Source organism: Calypte anna, chromosome 2, assembly GCF_003957555.1.
Source record: "Calypte anna isolate BGI_N300 chromosome 2, bCalAnn1_v1.p, whole genome shotgun sequence".
Taxonomy (NCBI): domain Eukaryota; kingdom Metazoa; phylum Chordata; class Aves; order Apodiformes; family Trochilidae; genus Calypte; species Calypte anna.
Genome location: NC_044245.1, coordinates 150,952,260 through 150,971,986, shown reverse-complemented (window position 1 = coordinate 150,971,986; position 19,727 = coordinate 150,952,260). Strand labels below are relative to the sequence as shown.

Here is a 19,727-nt window from a genome sequence, read left to right as displayed (position 1 = left end):
GTTGTTTCTCTGCCAGGTGGTACAGAAGCTGCAGCCTGGTCCTCAAGTCTTCTGCTGTGATTTATTGACCAATTCACTGTCTGTAAGGTTTGCACCTGATGTGTCAGTACTTCTGATGACTGCCTCAGTCTTACCTTTTACTCAGTTCTTGGCTAGGGAGTGCTGGAGCAGAACCATTTAGGTCCTTTTGTAGGAGCTGCTAGAGACCTGCTGGGAGATGGACCAGAGGGGACAAATCTGGAGGCTTCAGCCTTTGTCCTCAAGGCCTCTGGGGTTGATGCCATGGGCAGAGGCAACAGAAGTGCCCTCATGGGTTGAGGACTTTTCTTTCATCCAAGCCAACAGCCCTCCTTGTTCCAAAAGTAACTCACACTGTGTTCTGTCTCTCCCCAGAGAACCTTCTGCAGAACAGTGTGGATGAGAGCTGGACAGACACCAATTTAAACAGAGTCAGTGTGATTCAGTTCCTGGATGAACCCAAAGTAGATGATGAAGAGGAGTCTGGAGCTGAGAGACGGGTAAGAAGAGTTTCTGGAGGTTTGTAAAGCTCCCTGTGGGAACATCAGTCTCCTCTCCCAGGTCTGGTCCCTTCTCCCAAGGGACCAGCAAAAGGACAAGAGGAAATGGGTTGGAGTTGTGCCAGGGGAGGTTGAGGTTGGATATTAGGAGAAATTTCTTTCCTGAAAGAAAAGGGCTTGGGATGGGTGCCCAGGGAGGTGGTGGAGTCACCATCCCTGGAGGGGTTCAGGAACTGTTGGGATGGGGAGCTTCAGGAGATGGCTGAGTTGTGGTTGGACCCAATGATCCTGGAGGTCTTTTCCAATCTTCATGATTAAGGATTCTATAGGCACAATCTCATCTGTTTTCCTAAGATGAGGAGCACTTGTGGTGGTTTTGGTTCACCCAGGAACAGTGCTGCAGACTCCTGCTATGGTTCTTGCAGTCCAGAGGACGTTTAGTGCCCTGAGGAACCAAACAGGCAGGAAAGAGAATTCCCTGAGAGCCTTGGTGCAGGTTTAGGTTTTGATGGGAGTCAAGCTGTGAGTGCTCACCTGCCCATGGAGCAGGATAAAAATAAAACAACAGTGAAATCCCACTGGATTTTTATTGAGCCCATCACAGGGAAGAGCTGCACAGCCACACTTGAGCCAGGAAACCTTTGCCCCTCCAAGCAAGGAGCCAGAAGAAGCCCTTGCTGTGGAGTGGCCTCTTCCTGAATGAGCTGAACACTGTAGAGAGCCTCAAAAAAAAAAAAAAAAAAAAAAAAAGGCAGAAGATCATTTTGCTTTATCTGCAGGTGAAAAGGGCAGGATGGAGCTTTTGGTTCCCAGCACGTTCTCTGTTAGCTCAAATCTCCTGCAGGATTTTTTTTCCCCTTTTTATCATGTGGAGAGAGATCTGAATCTGCCTCATCAGTGGTGTTTGCATCTGTCCTTGCAGCAGTGTGTGCTGCTGGGGTCTGGGGCTTTTTGGGGGAGTTTTTGGTCATTTTTGGCATGGTAAGTAATTTCAGAATCCTGCTTTTCTGGACTCTTAGCTGGGGTAGAACTAGCTAAGCATCACAAATTCTGGTGTTATGCTGGCTTGTCAGAAGTGTTAAGATGAATACCAGAGGGGTTAGGAAGGGATTCCACCTCTGTGTTCCTTCAGGGGCTTCTGTGTCGACAGCTTCACATTTACTAAGCCCGAAGCACAATATAAAACATCCCCTTCCTGGAATTCATCCCAGGATAATGTGAGGGTGCTGAGCCCCAGGGTGCCCCCAGAAGCTGTGGCTGCCCCATCCCTGGCAGTGTTGAAGGTTGGATGGGGCTTGGAGCCCCCTGGGCTGGGGGAGGGGTCCCTGACCATGGCAGGGGTGGCACTGGGGGGGCTTTAAGGTCCCTTCCAGCCCTCACCAGTCTGGGATTTGATGATTTTTAATTCAGAGAGAGCTCTGAGCAGTTATTTGCCTCTGGTTCTCTCCTTTTCCCCAGGGCAGATCCTGACGTTTCAGTCCTGTCCAGCTGGGGCTTTGGCTCTTGGATAAAGCACATGGGGTGAAGTGGTTCGGGCTTGAGGCTCAGCAGGTGGAATCTCCTGCTCTGACTGCTTTTTTTTCCCTTCCTTGGCAGGGTTTGCAGCGCAGAGCAACCCCTCACCCCAGTGAGCTGAAGGTCATGAAGAAAGTGATTGAAGTTCGGCGCAGCGAGGCCCACGCGGCAAAGGCTGATCCTGAGCTGAGCTCCCCCACCTCAGAGGTGAGCGCTGTGCTCCCAGAGATGGGACCAGAGAGGGAACGTGTAGGGCAACCAGGGCATGGGGAGGTGCTGAGCTGTCAGTTTTGGGGTCAGAAAAGGGCCCTGGAGGGTCTGGGGGTGTCCAGAGAAGGGAATGGAGGTGGGGAAGGGTGTGGAGCAGAAGGAGAAGGGTCTGGAGAAGTTGTGAGGAGCAGCTGAGGGCCCTGGGGGTGTTGATCCTGGAGCAGAGGAGGCTGAGGGGAGACCTTGTGGCTCTCTGCAACCCCCTGAGAGGAGGTTGGAGCCAGGGGGGGTCGGGCTCTGCTCCCAAGGAACAAGGGATGGGACAAGAGGAACTTTGGGCACAACTCAAGCTGTGCCAGGGGAGGTTTAGGTTGGAGCTGGGGAAGAATTTCTGCCTGGAAAGGGTTGTCAGGGCCTGGCCCAGGCTGCCCAGGGCAGGGCTGGAGTCCCCATCATCCCTGGAGGGGTTTCAGAGCCCCACAGATGTGGGGATGAGGGACATGGGGGGTGCTGGGGTCAGGGTTGGACTCCAGGATCTCCAAGCTCTTTTCCAACCCAAACCATTCCATGACTCTGCCAGGTCTGGGGTTGTAGTTTAATCCCAGTGTCTGGGACTTTCCCCTTCTGCAGCTCCATCTGCACAGGACCAGGTTGTCACAGGTGGGGTTTCTGGGGGTTCTGGAGTCCCCATCATCCCTGGAGGGGTTTCAGAGCCTGGGCATGTGGGGATGAGAGACATGGGTCAAGCACTGGGTTTGGTGGAGTTGGGTTATGGTTGGACTTGAGAATCTTAAAGGTCTTTCCCAACCAGAACAATTCTGTGACTCTGTGTGCTGGGCAGAAAGAACTTCTGTCAAAGATTGAATTGTGTGCATTGGTGCCACAGCTGTCATAACACAGGGAGAGGAAAAGAAGACTCAGATATTCCCAGCTAAGGATCATAGAATCATGGAATTGTTAAGGCTGCAAGAGACCTCTAAGGTCATCAAATTCTACTGTCAGCCCAACACCACCGTGGCCACCACCCCTCCATGTCCCTCATCCCCACATCTCCAGGGCTCTGAAACCCCTCCAGGGTTGATGGGGACTCCAGCCCTGCCCTGGGCAGCCTGGGCCAGGCCCTAGCTGCTTTTTCATTAAAAAAAGTGTTCCAAATACCCAATCAAAACCTCCTCTGGCACAACTTGAGACTGTTTCCTCTTTTCCTAAAGGACAGGAACAGAGGCATCTTCCTCCTGGGAAGGACTGGGAGGAGGCATCTTGGTGCTGGGTGGGATGCTCAGAATAAATGTCTGCACAGATGGTGGAATGGGTGCAGCTGGGTGGGATGGAGCAGAGCTGGCAGGGAAAGCTGATTCTGTTGGTGGTGGCTCATTCCCCACCTGGCACCAGCCCCACCTCAGTGCTGCAGCTTTGGTTTCCATCGTGACTTCTGCAATCATCTTCCCAGGAGAGGAGGCTGAGTGCCATGTCGAGTCGCAGCGAGGACTCCCACCTCTCCAACAGCACCGAGGTGAGGGCAGAGGAGGAGGCAGAGAGGACGTGGCCAAACGGGCAGGTCCCTGAGCTGCAGGAGAAAGAAGCAAAGCCCAGAGCTGAGGAAGAACGTAAGGAACCTGCTGACCAAGAGGAGGAAGATGTGGAGGTGGAATACAATGAGGTAGGACCCCAGGGCTCTGCTCAGCTCTGGGCCCCTCACTACAAGAAGGACATTGAGGTGTGGGAGAGGGTTCAGAGAAGGGCAACCAAGTGGTGAAGGGTCTGGAGAAGAAGTCCTGGGAGGAGAGGGTGAGGGAATTGTTCAGCCTGGAGAAGAGGAGGCTCCCAGGGGAGCCCAGAGCAACCTTCCAATATCTGAAGGGGCAACAAGAAAGCTGGGGGAGGGCTTTGGACACGGGGGGGTAGGGAGAGGAGAAGGGAAATGGGTTAAAACTTGGAGAGAAAGGGGAGATTGAGGTTGGAGATGGGGGAGAAATCCTTTGGGGTGAGGGTGCTGAGCCCCTGGGTGCCCAGGTTGCCTGTGGGAGCTGGGTCTGTGAGGGATTGGGTGGACAGTGTGGGAGCCAGAGAGAGCTTCTGGGAAAATCAGGATTACAGCTCCGAGTGCTGTCAGCCCCTGGAGCTGAGAGGGGATGTGTCTGGGAGGAGGAGTTGGTTCAGGAAAGGCCAATGGGATGGATTTTAATGTGAATTCCAACACCTTCAGCACACAGCAGCAGCAGTGCTGGCATTGCCTGTGTTGGTGCTGGGGGGGCAGCGAGGTTCTGTGCTACCTCCAGATGGGGTTTTTACCTTCTGGGGCTTTGCCTTTTGTAGCCCACTGTACACTTTGCTGAGGACACCCTGATCCGGAGTGAGGATGAGGATGAGGATGAGGAGAGACCCTTCCCTGTGGAGAAGCAGAGGCTGATCCGCAAGGACACCCCCCACTACAAGAAACACTTCAAGATCACAAAGCTGCCCAAGCCAGAGGCAGTGGTGGCACTGCTGCAGGGGCTGAGCAGCGAGGGGGTCCCCAAAGAGGAAGAGGAGTTGGGAGGCTGCAGGAACAACGGGGAGCCCGAGGATCAGGAGGAAACCTGGGATGAGGAGGAGAGAAAGAACGGAGCTTTGTCTGCTCAGCCATCGGTGAAGGTAAGGTCTGGTGGGGAGGGGGAAGGTCAGAGGGGTGCCAGACCTCCCCTCTGCTCCCTTCAGCTCCCAACCTCCACGTGATACCAATGAGAACCTTGGCAGGAGGCTCCAGCACTTCAGGAGAGACACACTGAGGGGGGGAGAGCTGAAATTCATCCTGGGGCTGAAATGAGTGTCCAGGAGCTGTGCTGTGTTTCCATGCCTGACTCCTTGCTCTGTATCCAGGTTCTTGCACCCTCCCTGTTAACGTGTGACATGTTCTGGGCTGCCAGGACAGCTCTTGTTGTCCCACCTTCCCTTCTTTTCCAATCTCCTCCTTGCTTGCTGGGTGTTGCAGCTCCTTTGCAACAGGATGAGCTTTATCCCTGGATGGATCTCACTCGTCTGTGCCTGGTGGGGTTGAGAGGAATGTGTGCTCTGGAGCTTTGCCATCCCCAGGGGGCTCTGAGGGACCTTCCTGGGCACCCTGGGGGCTGAGAGTCCTGGGCTGAGCCTTGGGTTAGGGACACACAGAGGTGGTTGTTGGAGGAAGATCCTCTCAGTGGGTTGGGAATGTACCCACGGGGGACACTGCAGAGGTCAGAGCAGCTCTTCCTCCCAGGTGTGATGATTTGGGGAGGTGTAGGTGGCAGGCAGGGGTGAGGATGTGGCTGACACCAGCAGTTCGTGGGTGAGATGTGGGTCTTGGGACTGGCAGAAGATACTGGAGTCAAATCTGCTCTTGCTGTTGCCACACACCAGGCTGTTGGGGTCATTTCCACCCCACGCTGGAGTTCAGATGGCTCAGGGGAAGGTTCTTGCACTCAGGGTTGTTTGGAGCCTTTCTCTCAGCTTGCTTTGCTGTCTCTGAGCTGATGCAGCTCGTCCTTTGCTCCCCAGGGATGAGCAATGTTTCCCAAATTGTTGGGGAAGTTCTTTGGAATGAAAAGGAGTTCCTGCTGCCTGTAAGAATGTGTTGAAGCCCTTTGGAGTCCCCTTCATCCAAGACCTGCCATACTTGGGAAATGTCCTCACCCAGAAAGCTTATTTTAGTCAGGGACTCAAAGCTGAGATGTGCTTGACCCATGGGCAGAACCTCTTTAAGTCTGTGTAGGTGTGGAGACCAAAGGTTTGGTGTTACCTGTCAGAGTTACCTGTGTTACCAGGAAGCCTTCTGCCTGGAAATCCCAGCTTCCCTTTTCCTGGGGCTGGATGCCTGCTCCATGAAGGCAGATTTAGTGACTCCTGAGCCATCTTCCAGAGGTGGGAACGTGGGGAGCAGTGTCCCTGTGCAGTGGAGTTTCAAGTAAGAGGTGCTGCAAGCATGGCTGGAAGGAGAAGGGAGGACGAGGTGTGCAGGAGGCTGAATCCTTGAGCCAGAGAGGCTTTAGTTGCAAAGCCAGTTGTTTTTCAGAAGGAATTCTCAGTTTTCCTCCATTTGGCAGCAGGGTCCCTGTGTGCCTGGCAGGGTGCTCAGCTCCACCCTGGGCTCTTCCCTTTGCAGGAGGAGTCAGCACAGTTTGGTTTGGGACATCTTCATTCCTGTGCAGCAGCTGGGTGGTACCAGGGGCCCCTTGGTGCTTTTCCTGCTGTGATGTTTGATCCTCCCTTCCTCACCCCACGACTCTGTGCACAAGAGAGGGGGTAGAACCAGCTGGTAGTGCTGAGCTTGGTGGCCACAGCCTCAGGGTGACCCAAGGTGGCCCCGAGAGGTGCCAGGGGTTGGTGCCACTCTGCAGGTGGGGTCAGGAGAGGTGTGAGTGGGGTCTGCTGGGGTGCTGCCTGGCCAGCCCTGTTGGAGTGGTGTGTGTTGGGTGGTGGTGGTCGTGGTGGTGGGTTTGGTTGATGCTCCACTAATCCGCATGCCTCTTTTGCTGGTTCCTGTCCTAACAGGGGGTGTCGTTTGATCAAGCCAATAATCTGCTGATTGAACCTGCTCGCATTGAGGAGGAAGAGGTCTGTACCACTCCTACTGTTCTCTCTCTCTGCCAAAAATCATTCAGTCTGCTTGGTTTGCTTCCCAGGCTCACCCAGGGTTGTAGGGGAAACTCTGATCTCTCTGGGTCAAGTGGCTTCTGGACCTGACCGATCACAAACACACAATGATTGTTTCCTCCCCTGCTTTTCACCTCCTTTCCCTACTTTTCCATACCTGAGGTGAGAATGGCTGCTGCAGATCAGGAATGAGATGGAAGAAATGTAAAAAAGAAAAAAACCCAGCAAACCCAAGGGGGGTTGAAGTGGAAGTTCAGTTCCTGTGTGCTGGGCACTGAGAGAGGAGAAGGTGGCAGAAAATAAATGCATCTTCTGGGAGTGGTGAGGAACCCTGGAGGAACAGAGGCTTCAGGAGTCTGCTGGGAGAGGGAGGAGGATCTGAGCCAGGACATTGTGCCATGCCATGGGAAAGGTGGACTCTGGAACTCAGGATTTGTGCATCTCTCCCAGGTTGCCCTGGAGAATCTTCCCCTGCAGCACTTTGGGATGTCAGGAAGGGGCAGGTGGTGCTGGAGGGTCCATAGAGCCCCTGGCACACGTGGTGCTCAGTGTCCTGCTGCCTCAGCTCTTCCTCTGGGATTAATTCCTGAGTTTGTTCCTGAGTTTCCTTGGGATAGGCTTGTCTGATCTTTTGGGGCAGCAGGCAGGGTTTCCAAGGACCTGTTGGACCTCTGGCCAGAGGCAGAACCTGCTGCCAGCACAAAGGGCTTCATGAAGGGTTCTTCCCTCAGGACAGGACTGTGGAACCAGAGCTGTGGGTCACAGGAGAGTGCTGGCCTGCTCATCACTGGGGACTTGGCTCTTCTCTGCTCCCTCAGGTGTAAAATGGAGGTTTTGCTCTCTTGGTTTGGGAGTAAGATGTTCTGGGAGGGACAGATCCTTTCCACTTAAGGCAGAAATGAGCTGGTTCACATGTGATCAGTGTGTCCTGAGTTGTGTCCATCCTAGCTCTGGATCACTGAAAAACATACTGATATTTCAGTATTTCTTGTGTTTGTTTTGCATAGCTCTTCTGTCACTTAGGGGCAAACCTGAGTCTAGCCAGGTGCCTGGTTTGGGAAGTCACTGCCCTTGGTCCTTCTTTATCCCTCATTTGGGAAGTCTCTGCTCTTGCTCTTTCTTTGTCCCTCATCTGGGGAGTCCCTGCTCCTGGGCCTTCTTTCCAACTGTTCATTTGCAGTTTTCTTGCTCCTCGAGGTGCAGTGGCCCAGGAAACCTCAGTCTGGTACCAGGAAATGTTCTGTCTGGGCTCCTGCCCCTGCTCCACCTGCATCTGATGGAAGTGCCCTGAGCTCTGGGCTGGCTGGGGAGGGGTAGGGTGAGGTTTGCAGTCTCCTTGGTGCAGATCCATTCCCTCACTGTAGGATGGTTCTGCAGCTCCCAGGGTCCACCAGGTGGGTGGTGGGAGCTGAATTCCCCCCAGAGCAGAGAGCAGAGCAGAGCATCCCTGTCCTGCTCAGCTCAGTGGGTGGGTGCTGACCCCTCCTGCCAGGGGTGCTTTGTCATTTGGGTGGAGTCCTGGTGGGACTGCAGCTCCTGGGGATGGTTCAGTCCCCAGAGCCATCAGTGGGGCTGTAAGTGGGAGCTTAGTGTGTGCTTGGGACACCTCAGAGGCGCTGAGAGAGCTCTTTGCCACCTTCCCTGTAGCCTCTGTGAAAAGCACATCTCGTGGTGGAAAGGTGGAGGACAGCAGGAAACATCTTGGTTTAGTAGTTGGCTGTGGTGTTGGTCAAAGGTTGGACTGGATGAGGTTGGAGGTCTCCTCCAACCTGAACATTCTGTGATTCTGTGATCTTCAGGGCCTTAAAGACTACTTGGAGTTTGAGTAGAGTTGGCTTGGGAAATGAACAGTCCCTGAAGAAGCATCTGCCTGTGGCTTCCAAGGATGATTTCATGTCCTTGAGAAGAGACTTACAGGTTGGATGAAGAGAACAGGTTGGATGGGGCTTGGAGCAACCTGGGCTGGTGGGAGATGTCCCTGCCCATCCAGGGGGTTGGAACTGGATGAGCTTGGAACTGGATGAGCTTGAAGGTCTCCCCCAACCCAAACCATTCTGTGATGCTTCTGTGAGCACTAAAGCACTGAGCTGATGGAGGTGAGCAGGAGCCTGATCCCCCTTGAGCAGCAGAGGTTCTGTCCATAATTCTGCCATCACATCCCTTGTGTGGTTTTGTACAGCTCTGAGGGAGAAGGAACTGTGTTCTCTGAGTCTAAACCATAGTCCTGAGCCAAAGCCTGACCTTGGTAGGAAAGCTGGAGACATCTGTCCCTCTCTGCCAGCACCCCAGGAGTGGGGATCCCAGGGCTGTGTTTGGAGCTGCAGCTTCCAGAGCTCCTCCAGACTGAGGTGGTGCCCATGGGACTGCACAACAGTGAAGGAAATAATTCTGTGAAAGCACCTGGTGTCTGACAGGGGCTCTCTGCCTTCCACTGCTCTTCCCAGAGGTTTGGCTGAGGAGTTTGGCAGAGCTTTGACATCTGCTCTGTCTCTGGGTTGCAGAGAGGCTTTGGCAGAGGCAAGAAGTCTCTTGAGCTCTTCTGAGGCACAGATTTGCACCTGAAGTCTCCTCTTGGATCAGGTTGTCCAAGGCCCCATCCAGCCTGGCCTTGAAGGGAGGAGAAGACTGAAACCTGACCTGAGAGAGAAATCCTTTGGGGTGAGGGTGCTGAGTCCCTGGGTGCCCAGGTTGCCCCCAGAAGCTGTGGCTGCCCCATCCCTGGCAGTGCTGAAGGTTGGATGGGGCTTGGAGCCCCCTGGGCTGGGGGAGGGGTCCCTGACCATGGCAGGGGGGGCACTGGGGGGGATTTAAGGTCCCTGACCATGGCAGGGTGGGCACTGGGGGGGATTTAAGGTCCCTGACCATGCAGGGGGGCACTGGGGGGGATTTGAGGTCCTTCCACCCCAACCCAGTCTGGGGTTCTGATTGTTGTTCACTGGGTGACACTGTGTACTCACTGCATCATTTTCAGGCTTAGAGCTCCTAACTAGCACGTTTAATTTTCCCACAGTGTGAGTTCAGTCCTGACTCTGTAAAAATGGATAAACCTGCCTTGTGAGGTGCAGGGAGATCAGCTCAGCTCTGTCTGCTCAGCATCAGTTCTGAGGGAGCAGAGTCCTCCTGAAGCTATGAAAAGCTTACAGCTTGCTGCTTCCTCTCACTCAGTTTTGTACATGGCTGAAGTTCTCACTGAGCAAGGAAAAATCTGCCCCATCTTCTGTTTGGATTTGTCTGGCTTTAATTTACTGCCAAGGAATGTTTTTATGACCTTTTCCTGCTGGGCTGGAGGGCCCTTGGTACCCTTTCTCATGCAGTTTGGTGGTAGGGGTTGTGGTCTCTCCTTGCAGATGCACAGCTTGTTCATATTACAATATATTATTCATATCATCTCAGATTCAGGGTGGTTCTAGCCCAGTTTGAACACAATTCACCTAGGAAGGGGCAGCAGTGATTGTTTGGTTGCTGCTTCTTCGTAACAAATGAACAAATAAGATACAGAACAAATGACTCTGTGTCAGCTGCAGATTTTATCTGCTCTGGAGGTTTCTTAAGGACCAAGTGGGAAACTGTGAAGTGAATTCTTACACAAACACAGCACAACCTGCAGGGTTTTATTTTCCTGCTTTTAAGAATGTGGCACAGCCTCCTGGTTTGCTTTCTCAAAAAGGAAAGGACAGGAAGCAGTAGAGGATTTTTTAACAGAGAAAGGAGGTGTCCTTATAAAGAAAAAACCACTAAAAATCTCATTTTTGCTTTTGAAATAGGAAGACACAAAGTACAGAAGGTATGTGTGGGTCTTGCTGCTAAGGAGGAGGATTATACAACAAGTTGAGACATTAAAATAATCCCATAGAAATTAATGAGGCTTAAACTTTTCCATGCCTTTAAAACCTGATCCTAATTTGCAAGCTCAGTAGAACCACAGAGTGGTTTGGTTTGGGTGGGAAGGGCCCTCTCAAGGTGCTCCAGTCCCAGCCCTGCAGTCTCAGGGACACCCTCACCCAGATCAGGGTGCTCAGAGCCTCCTCAAGCCTCACCTTGAACATCTCCAGGGATGAGGCCTCAACCCCCTCCCTGGGCACCCTGTGCCATGGTTCCACTGCCCTCCTGGGACACAACTTGTTCCCAACATCCAGCCCAAATCTGCTCTTCTCCAGTTTAAACCATTGCCCCTCACCCCATCCCTCCAGACCCTTGCACACAATAAATATAAAACCTGTTCCTGGCTGTGCCAGGAGAAGGGAAAGCAACCCCTGGAATAGTTTGGGGACTTCGTGGTGGAATCACCATGTTTGGTCTGGGAACTGAAACAAGGCAAGATTGGGGCAGGTTCCCATTTCTGGAAGATTCCTTTTAGCCAAAAAAAGAGCTGTGCTCAATTCAGGAGCAGCAAGCTAAACTTTTGGTGTAGATTATTTGGAAAAAATGCTGAAGTCTCCTGCCACCACTAGTAACCACATACTGTTTTGTCATAAATCAGTCAAATATTTTGTTAAATATATTTTTTTTGTTAGATATAGATTGTTTCCTGCTGTTACTCAGTGTGTGCACACACTCGAGTTCCTCCTACTGGGAGAAACCAAATACTTCTCCAGGTTTTGGCTTCTTGAAATAATATAAATCATGTTTTCAAGCTTGCATTTGTTAAGTCACAGAATCACAGAATGGTTTGGGTTGGAAGGTACCTTAAAGATCATCTTGTTCTATTTTTGTTGTTTTCATTATATTTTCTCTTGAAAAATCTCCTTCCTGCTGCCTGACCCTTTGTCTGCTTGTCCTGGGGTGTTTTCCTGGAGTCACAGCTCCTTTGAGCCTTTGTTTTGTTGGATTAAAAACCCCAAATTCTTGTATTCTCCTGTGAGATTCATATCCATTCCCTGGCTTTCCCACTGCCCTCTTCCACCTGAGTTCAGGTCTGTTGCCTGTGAGTAACAAGGCAGAGTTTATCCAGGTTTTGCTTCCTTAAACCCCAGTTTCTCTTTCAGTTGTGTGGTAGTTTCTGTTGTGGGTGGGAATTCAGCGTCCCAGGAGTTGTTCCTGCCTCCAGCATCAAGGTCCTTGGTGAATCTTGTCCTTCAGACTGTTGGTGGACTTTGAGATGTGTGAGTTTTAAATTAATAGCTCCAGGTTTAGTGCAAGAACTTTCCCTTTATCTGACTCTCCCCTTGGACAAACTCTCTGCTGCTGCCTGCCTGCCCTTGGCAGCACTGGGGTGAACCAGATTTTAGAGTTCTGAATTCCCCAATCCTTCCAGTCTTCTCATTGTTTGTCCATACACGTGGCTGCCCCATCCCTGGCAGTGCTGAAGGTTGGATGGGGTTGGAGCCCCCTGGGCTGGGGGGGGGGCCCTGGCCATGGCAGGGGGGGCACTGGGGGGGATTTGAGGTCCCTTCAACCAAAACCATTCCATGGTTCTGTGATCTCTGTATTCATGTCAAGATTAATCGTGTCTCTATGAAGTTAGTTTAATTTATGGAACAGGAACATTTAAAGTTTTTAAAATGCAGCTTTCTTCACCCTGACTGGATGGAGAGGGGGTGAGAAGGGAGTGAAGTGCTTGGCTCCTCTGGGCTGTTCCTGCCATCCCTTCCCTGTCAGTGTCCTTTGGGAGAAGAGGGACAGCTCAAGTCTGCTGTGTGAGAAAGCAAAGGAATTTTCTGGTCCCTTTTGGAAATTCCTCCAGACCAGACTAAGAACTTGTTGTTCCCCAGGGTCTCCTCCTTTTCCCTGTGTATTTTATTGCTTGATTAAAAAGAAGCAGTGAGCACGTGGGGAATTCTGGAGGGATGCAGACGTGAGTCTATGAAAATGAGTGAGAGCTGAGATGGCCAGGCCTCAGGTCTTGTGTTAGGACACAGCATCACATCAAGCTGCTGTCCTTCTGGGAATGGAAATGTATCCAGAGAAAGGATAATGCTGTCCTGGTGATTTCTCTGCACAGTCAAAGCCTTTTTCATTTCCATTTCATTTTTTATTTCCATCATAGAACAGGTATTGAAGATAGTGTGAGGAACTGTCCTCTGGGGATGCCAAGGGATTTCTGTTCTTTCAGTCCTGGAAAGTCCCTTCCCTGTGTTTCAGCACAGCAGAGAGAAAGAGAAAAGGGAAAGAAGGGTTGCAGTACGAACTTCTACCAAAGCCAGGAGACACATGACTTCCATACCTGACTTCTCCTTCTCCTCAGCATTCCTGGCTGCATGGCTTCCCTCTCACTTGTCATGTTTGAGTGGTCCTAAACCTTCCCTGGACTTTCATTCTGCTTTAAATTTTGTCTTTTCCCCACCTCACTTCTGTATCGTGCTCCCAGAACTACAACTTTTCAACCTTCCTCTTCTGTAGAACCAGTTCTTTTCCTGCTTTTCTCCAAGAGTGGAGCCTGGGGCTTCCCTTCTGAAAGAACAGGAGCTGCTTTTTGCTCTGCCCCTCTCCACCCAGACAAGCCTCGTGCTCTGCCCAAAGATAAAGGGAGAAAGGAACACGAAGCAGCCCGAGGAGGAGTTTCCTGAGTGCCCATGTGGAACCAGTCCTCCAGCTCCTGCCTTCTCAGCCACTGAACTGTCCCCCTGCCCACTCCAAAGCTGTCTGAAGGGAGGCAGAAAACCTCCAGCTCATGCCCAGCAGGCTGCTCAGCTGCCAGGCTCTCACCTTCATCTTCTCTTCTTTTTCTGTCACTGATTTTGATTTGAGTTCTCATGCAGCCATCTCCCCCCTTCCATGTGCTCACTGGTATTTTTGGCCTCTCCCCTTGTCCTCACGAGCTGCTGAAGCCAGATTTAGCTCTTCTCATCTTTCCTGGTGAGTCAGAGCCCTGGCTCCCTGGGGCTCTCACATTCAGGTGCCATGTAAGGACCACAGGAGGTTCACCCCAAATGACAGGAAAATCCTCTTTCCTGCACCAGCCTGCCCAGAGAGGTGGTGGAGTTTCCCTCTCTGGAGAGTTCCCAAACCCAGCAGGACACCATGCTCTGGCAGGTCCATCTCCAGAGGTCCCATCCATCCCCTGGCACTCTGGTTCTCTGACCCTCAGGGTTTTTTGAGGTGTTCCTGGAAAAAGGAGTTGGATGTGATACCTGCATGAAGACACCTCTGAGGGTGGGGGTGAGGTCCTGTCACTGGGGAGCACAGACCCAAGTGAGACAAAGTGATCCTTTCATTGGTATTTCCAAAAAAATCTGCAGTTTAGGATTCCTGCACTGTTCCCACTGCTGGAGTACACCCAGCAGAGCTGCTGTGTGGAGCTCTCTGCTCTCTCCAGTCCCCTCCATGCATTTTACTTCCACCTTATGCTAAACCTCACCAAGGTCAATGAGAACTGTAGAGTCCTGCATCTGGGCAGGAACAACCCCAAGAAGAAGGAGAGAGGAGGGGATGTCCTGCTGGAGAGCAGCTCCCTGGAGAAAGCCCTTGGAGTCCTGGTGGGCAGGAAGTTCTCCAGGGGTCAGCAATGTGCCCTGGTGGCCAAGAGGCCAAGGGTGGCCTGGGGGGCATCAGGAAAAGTGTGCCCAGCAGGTCCAGGGAGGTTCTGCTCCCCCTCTGCTCTGCTCTGCTCTGCTCTGCTCTGGGGAGAGCACAGCTGGAATCCTGGCTCCAGTTTGGGGCTCCCCAGTTGAGGAGAGCCAGAGATCTACTGGAGAGAGTCCCCTGGAGAGCTGGGAGGTGCTGAAGGGCCTTGAGCATCTCTGCTGGGAAGAAAGAGTGAGAGCCCTGGGGGTGTTGAGGCTGGAGAAGAGAAGGCTGAGAGGGGATCTGCTGAATGTCTGTCAGTAGCTGAGGGCTGGGGGGCAAGAGGAAGGGCTCAGTCTCTTTTGGGTGGTGCCCAGGCCAAGGAAGAATGGGTTGAAGCTAGAAGATGGGAAGTTCCAGCTCCAGGGGAGGAGAAACTTCTTTGCTGTGAGGCTGAGGGAGCCCTGGCCCAGGCTGCCCAGAGAGGTTGTGGAGTCTCCTTCTCTGGTGCCTTCCAAACCCCTCCTGAACCCCCCCAACCTCCAGATGAGGTTCCTCTCCTTCTCTGGTGCCTTCCAAACCCCTCCTGAACCCCCCCAACCTCCAGATGAGGTTCCTCTCCTTCTCTGGTGTCTTCCAAACCCCTCCTGAACCCCCCCAAGCTCCAGATGAGGTTCCTCTCCTTCTCTGGTGTCTTCCAAACACCTCCTGAACCCCCCCAACCTCCAGATGAGGTTCCTCTCCTTCTCTGCTGCCTTCCAAACCCCTCCTGAACCCCCCCAACCTCCAGATGAGGTTCCTCTCCTTCTCTGCTGCCTTCCAAACCCCTCCTGGATCTGTTCCTGTCTGGGCTGCCCTGGCTGATCCTGCTGTGCCAGGGTTGGACTCCAGCATCTCCAGAGGTCCTTCCAATCCCACATATTCCGTGATTCTGAATTAGAAGGCATTTTTTGAAGCCTTCTGCTGCCACCTCATTGGGTGTCCCTGTGCTGGTACAAACGTGGGATTGTCATCTCTTGTGATAACAAGGTTCATGTTTTACAAGAAGTGCTCATTAATTCTGTATCAGCCAGGTTTGGAGTCCTGCCAGAGGATGGAACAGGTGTGTTTGGGTCTGGAGAGCCCAAATTTGCATCAGTTTCAGTTCTTTGGCAGAAGTGCTCTTTCTGTGTGCCTGCCAAGAGGCACTTGTGTCCTTTGGTGACTTTTCAGGAGCTGGTGCTGGGAGAAGGAGCTGACAGCTCCAGGTATCATCTGTGTCATCTCTTAGGCCAACAGCACAATGTCAGTGCTGGTTTAGGGGCTCAAGGTTCCAGAATTCCATAAAAGCTTCTCAGAGATCTCAGTCCCTTGTTAGGGCTCTTGGGTATGAGTTGTCCCCTCCTTTTGATTTGTTAAAAATGTTTTTTCCTTGTTGTTGCTGTTATTAAATGGATTCTTCAGCTGCTGTTGGAGGCACACGTGGCTCATCACCTGGATCTGGTGTGTGTCCATCATCATCATCCTCTGTCCCAGTACAGACCAGCAGTGTCTGTCACACCTTTGCCTTTTCAGTGATGTGGCTGCAGGGGGGACACTCACAGGGCTCCAGGTACAGAGGGGGTTACAGAGGATGCTCCTGCATGCAGGAGCTCCCTGCCCTCTGCAGTCAGAGCCCTTCCACCCCCCATCCCTGGGGCATGTCAGCAGGAACACCTTGCTCTTCCAGCTCCGTGCTTTGGCAGCTGAACCCTGCACAGTTCTTGTTTATCAGCTCCCTGTCTGCTGTGTCCCTGCCAACTGCAAAAAATCCTCACCTGGCACTGCAGGGCAGAGCCCTGGAAGCTCTTTCAGGAGCAGCATCTGTGGCAGCTCCCAAAAAGCAAGGCTGTGTTTTGCTGCAGCTTTCCTGGCTTCTCCAGGAGGGTCACTGTGTACTCACTGCAGGCTGGAGGAGCTCTCAGCATCAAGAGGATCTCTTGAAAGCTCTATTAAAAATGTAGGAAAAATAGCCTGAGGTGGAATCAGTCCTTCTTTGAGTGGGTTCCCCAGGGATGTGCAGCCAGAAATCCAGGGAGAATTGAGGGGGGAAGAGGGGAGGCAGGGAGGTAGGATGCTGCCTTGGTCTCCTTGGTGTTTCTATCAGGGTTTCCCCCTGATAGAATCAGAATAATTCGGGTTGGGAGGGACTTCTAAAGGTCATTGAGGAAGAGTTCAGGGGGATGACAGCTCTAGGCTGAAGGGCCTTTTCCAAGTTTTCCACTTTTTTCCTTCCCCTGTAGCACTTTCCCAGGGAGGGCACGGGTGCTCTGCTGTCTGGGGGGAGCTAAGAAGGGGCTTTGGGGACACAGAAGGGGCTCTGGGGACATTGCCCACACAGTGAAGCTTTGTCCTTCCTGCAAAGGAGCCCAAATCCTCTGAGCAGAGAGTTCCAGATCAGCTGTGAGGTCTGAGATGAGTTTCTGCTGGGCAGCTGGATCCCTGGTTCCAGGGGATAAAAAATGCAGGAAGAGGAAATTCCCCAGGCCAGGCAGTGTCAGGAGGGGTCAGGATGAAGGCTCTGCTCTCCATGGCTCTGGTGCCAGCCCTGGAAGTCAGTCCTTGAGAGAGATGTGGTTTGGGGAAGAAATAACTTCTTGGTGTAGTGCAAAAAGCAGTGTCTGGGCTGCAGGGTGGAATATGAAATATAAAACTGAAATATCAAATATAAAACTGAAAGGCCATTAGAGGGTACTGGATCCAGTTCCTTCTTTCTCAGGTTCATGATCATGCCAGTTATTCTTTCCATAACCTTCAGACAAACATCCCCCAGCTCAGCTTCTTACCACACTCTCTTTTGGGGAGAACCAGTTTCATTTGTGTGTTTGAAGTCTTCTTTCCAGCCCAGATGTTTTTATGTGCAGTTCAAGCCCATCTGCTGCTCTAGCTGTGTCTTTAAGATCATTGAGGTCTGGTTCCTCCTCGGGGTTTTGCTCTTTCAGTGAATGTGATGGGCACAGGGTTCTTAGCCCTCAGTCCCCTTGGCTTTTCTGGCAGATTTCCCCCATATTTTTGGTTTCTTGGAGTTTGTGAAATCCATAGGGTTTGGTGATCACCTTTCAGTCAGCTGACACCAACAACTCACTGTGCAGCTGGAAGGGGCTTTCAGCAGCCCCTGACGCTGAGAATTCCTCCTTCATTCTCCAGAACACCAACCCTGTGCCGTGGGTTCAGGCACTGACCCAAACCATCAGCTCTGATCCTGGGCGCTTCCTGGCTCCTGTTTAGAGCTTTCCTTTGGTTTTGTTCTAAACTAAGTAGGAAGCAAAGCCCCCCAGGCTCTTGCTTCTGTCGCAGTAGAAAGTGCAGAAGGATCTGGGGGGGTAAGGCAGTCAGGGCTGGTGGTCCTGCTGCCCACCCTGTGGCCAATGGACCTGAGGTCGAGGGCAGCCACCTCTGCAGCAGCCGCTCTCGGGTCTGGACTTGTGTTTCCAGGGAAGTGACACCTGGAGGACAGCAAATTGGGGCTTCTCCAGGAGTCTGTGTACATTTCTGTCACCTCACCAGCTCCTTGGTCCTTGGCCCTGACAGATCCCTCAGAGGGTCCCATCTCTCCCACACCTCTCCCCGTGTCCTGCTCCCTTCTCACGAGTGGGGCAGTTTGTGCTGGTGTCCTGAGCATAAGTAATTTCAGTTCAAGTTCTCCAAAAGCATTGCTGTGGGACAGGATCTGGTGTGTGGAGGTGGGAGGTGGGCAGGAGAAAATACTTCTGGATTGCACAGCTACAGTCCTGAGCCTGCCCCTGCAGCGGGGAGGAGAGGAAGGAGGCAGCAGGACAGGGCAGATGGCTTCTCTGCAATCACACGTTGATTTCCATCAGTAGAGAGAAGCCAAGGTCTGCCCAGGGTGTTCTGGAAGAGGTGGAAGAGGTGCTGTTCTTGTTGCTGCACCCCACGTTGGGGTGACCCTTCATCTCCCAGAAGCTGTGTGGGGTTGCACCCCAAAGGGAGCCGTGGGGTAGAGCTGTGACGTGGACACTCTCCCTGCTGCTTTCTCCAGGCCCACCCCAGGGCTGCTCAGATCACTTGGTGGGGAGGACATCTCCTCCCCACGTGTCCATCTCAGGCAAACTGCCTCTTGCTCCTGAGATGAGGGTTCCAGACCTGCCCCGTGAGAAGGGATTTGTTTGTTTGTTGCAAACGTTGTGAGTTTGGTACCACAGCTCCCACCAAGAGCTCAGCGGGTGCGTGCAGCCCAAGCTGATGCTCTTGCCCTGACTCTGCTCAAGCAGCCACCTCTTGCTCTTGGAGACCTCCTGGGTGTGCTGCTGGGCTGCACTCAGCTGTAACCTCTGTCCCTTCTGCTTCCAGCTGACTCTGACCATCCTGCGGCAGACGGGGGGGCTGGGGATCAGCATCGCGGGGGGCAAGGGCTCCACCCCCTATAAGGGTGACGACGAGGTAAGACCCCACCTTTGCTGCAGCACCCACTGCCAGGGGCTGTGTTTCCATCAGCTCTGTGCCTGAGCCAGGGGGCAGCAGCCCCAGTGTCCTCCTCCTCTCCCTGGGGCACAACTTCTGCCTCCCTGCTGCTGACTGAAGCAGCCAGGGGAAGGGCCACCTCCTCCTCCTCCCCTGCAGGACTCACAGCCAAGAGCCCAGGGTGCTCTTCTGCACATGCAGTGGCATCTCCTGCCTCCTGTTCTCACCTCACTGGAAAAGGATTAAAGTGTTGTTCCCTTTTCCCTTTTGTCACCTCTGGGATGGCCCTGCAGTGGGATTTAGTTCCCCTTTTTACCACCTCCTGGGGTGATGTGGCTGTCCTGTCCCCTCAGGCTGTGGGGCTGGTGAGAGATTTCTCCTTTCCCTTAATCTGCATGGGGTGGGGTGGTCTCTGCTCACTTGAGAGGGTTGAGGAGTGGGCTCCACCTTTCCTAACAAGTGGTTTTCTCTCCAGGGAATCTTTATTTCCCGCGTGTCAGAAGAAGGTCCTGCAGCTCGTGCAGGGGTTCGTGTTGGGGACAAACTTCTGGAGGTAAGGACCTGGCTACAGTCAGGAAGTCAATGCTTCTGATGACCTGAGAGTGGAGGCAGAGGTGTGCTTTGGGATTTATTTGCATCATGGTGTTTTGTAGGTTAAGCATCAGGAGGAGCTATGCAAGAGGGACACAAAATTCCCCCTGGCTCAGAGAGCTGGTTGTGTGATTAACATTGCCACTGATCTTCTCATAGAGTCATAGAATGCTTTGGGTTGGGTTGGAAGGGACCTCAAAGCTCATCCATTTCTAACCCAACCCATGGTCAGGGATCCCTCGCCCAGGCCAGGGGGCTCCAAGCCCCATCCAACCTTCAACACTGCCAGGGATGGGGCAGCCACAGCTTCTGGGGGCAACCTGGGCACCCAGGGGCTCAGCACCCTCACCCCAAACAATTTCTCCCCCATCTCCAACCCCAATCTCCCCTTTCTCTCCAAGT

At 52.8% G+C, this 19,727-nt stretch overlaps 1 protein-coding gene across 8 annotated transcripts in view; it reads left to right on the top strand.

The window, feature by feature from the left end:
* SCRIB (scribble planar cell polarity protein) overlaps positions 1-19,727 on the top strand; it is a 95,681-nt gene that overhangs the window by 33,232 nt on the left and 42,722 nt on the right. For 7 of the 8 annotated variants that reach the window (XM_030444256.1, XM_030444252.1, XM_030444258.1 and 4 more), the window contains exons 12-18: positions 394-518; positions 2,115-2,240; positions 3,694-3,903; positions 4,560-4,877; positions 6,750-6,812; positions 18,624-18,713; positions 19,210-19,287. In XM_030444256.1, the coding sequence (XP_030300116.1) occupies positions 394-518; positions 2,115-2,240; positions 3,694-3,903; positions 4,560-4,877; positions 6,750-6,812; positions 18,624-18,713; positions 19,210-19,287 (1,010 nt within the window). The remainder of the gene's footprint in view (positions 1-393; positions 519-2,114; positions 2,241-3,693; positions 3,904-4,559; positions 4,878-6,749; positions 6,813-18,623; positions 18,714-19,209; positions 19,288-19,727) is intronic. The other variant, XM_030444253.1, reaches the window with a different exon arrangement.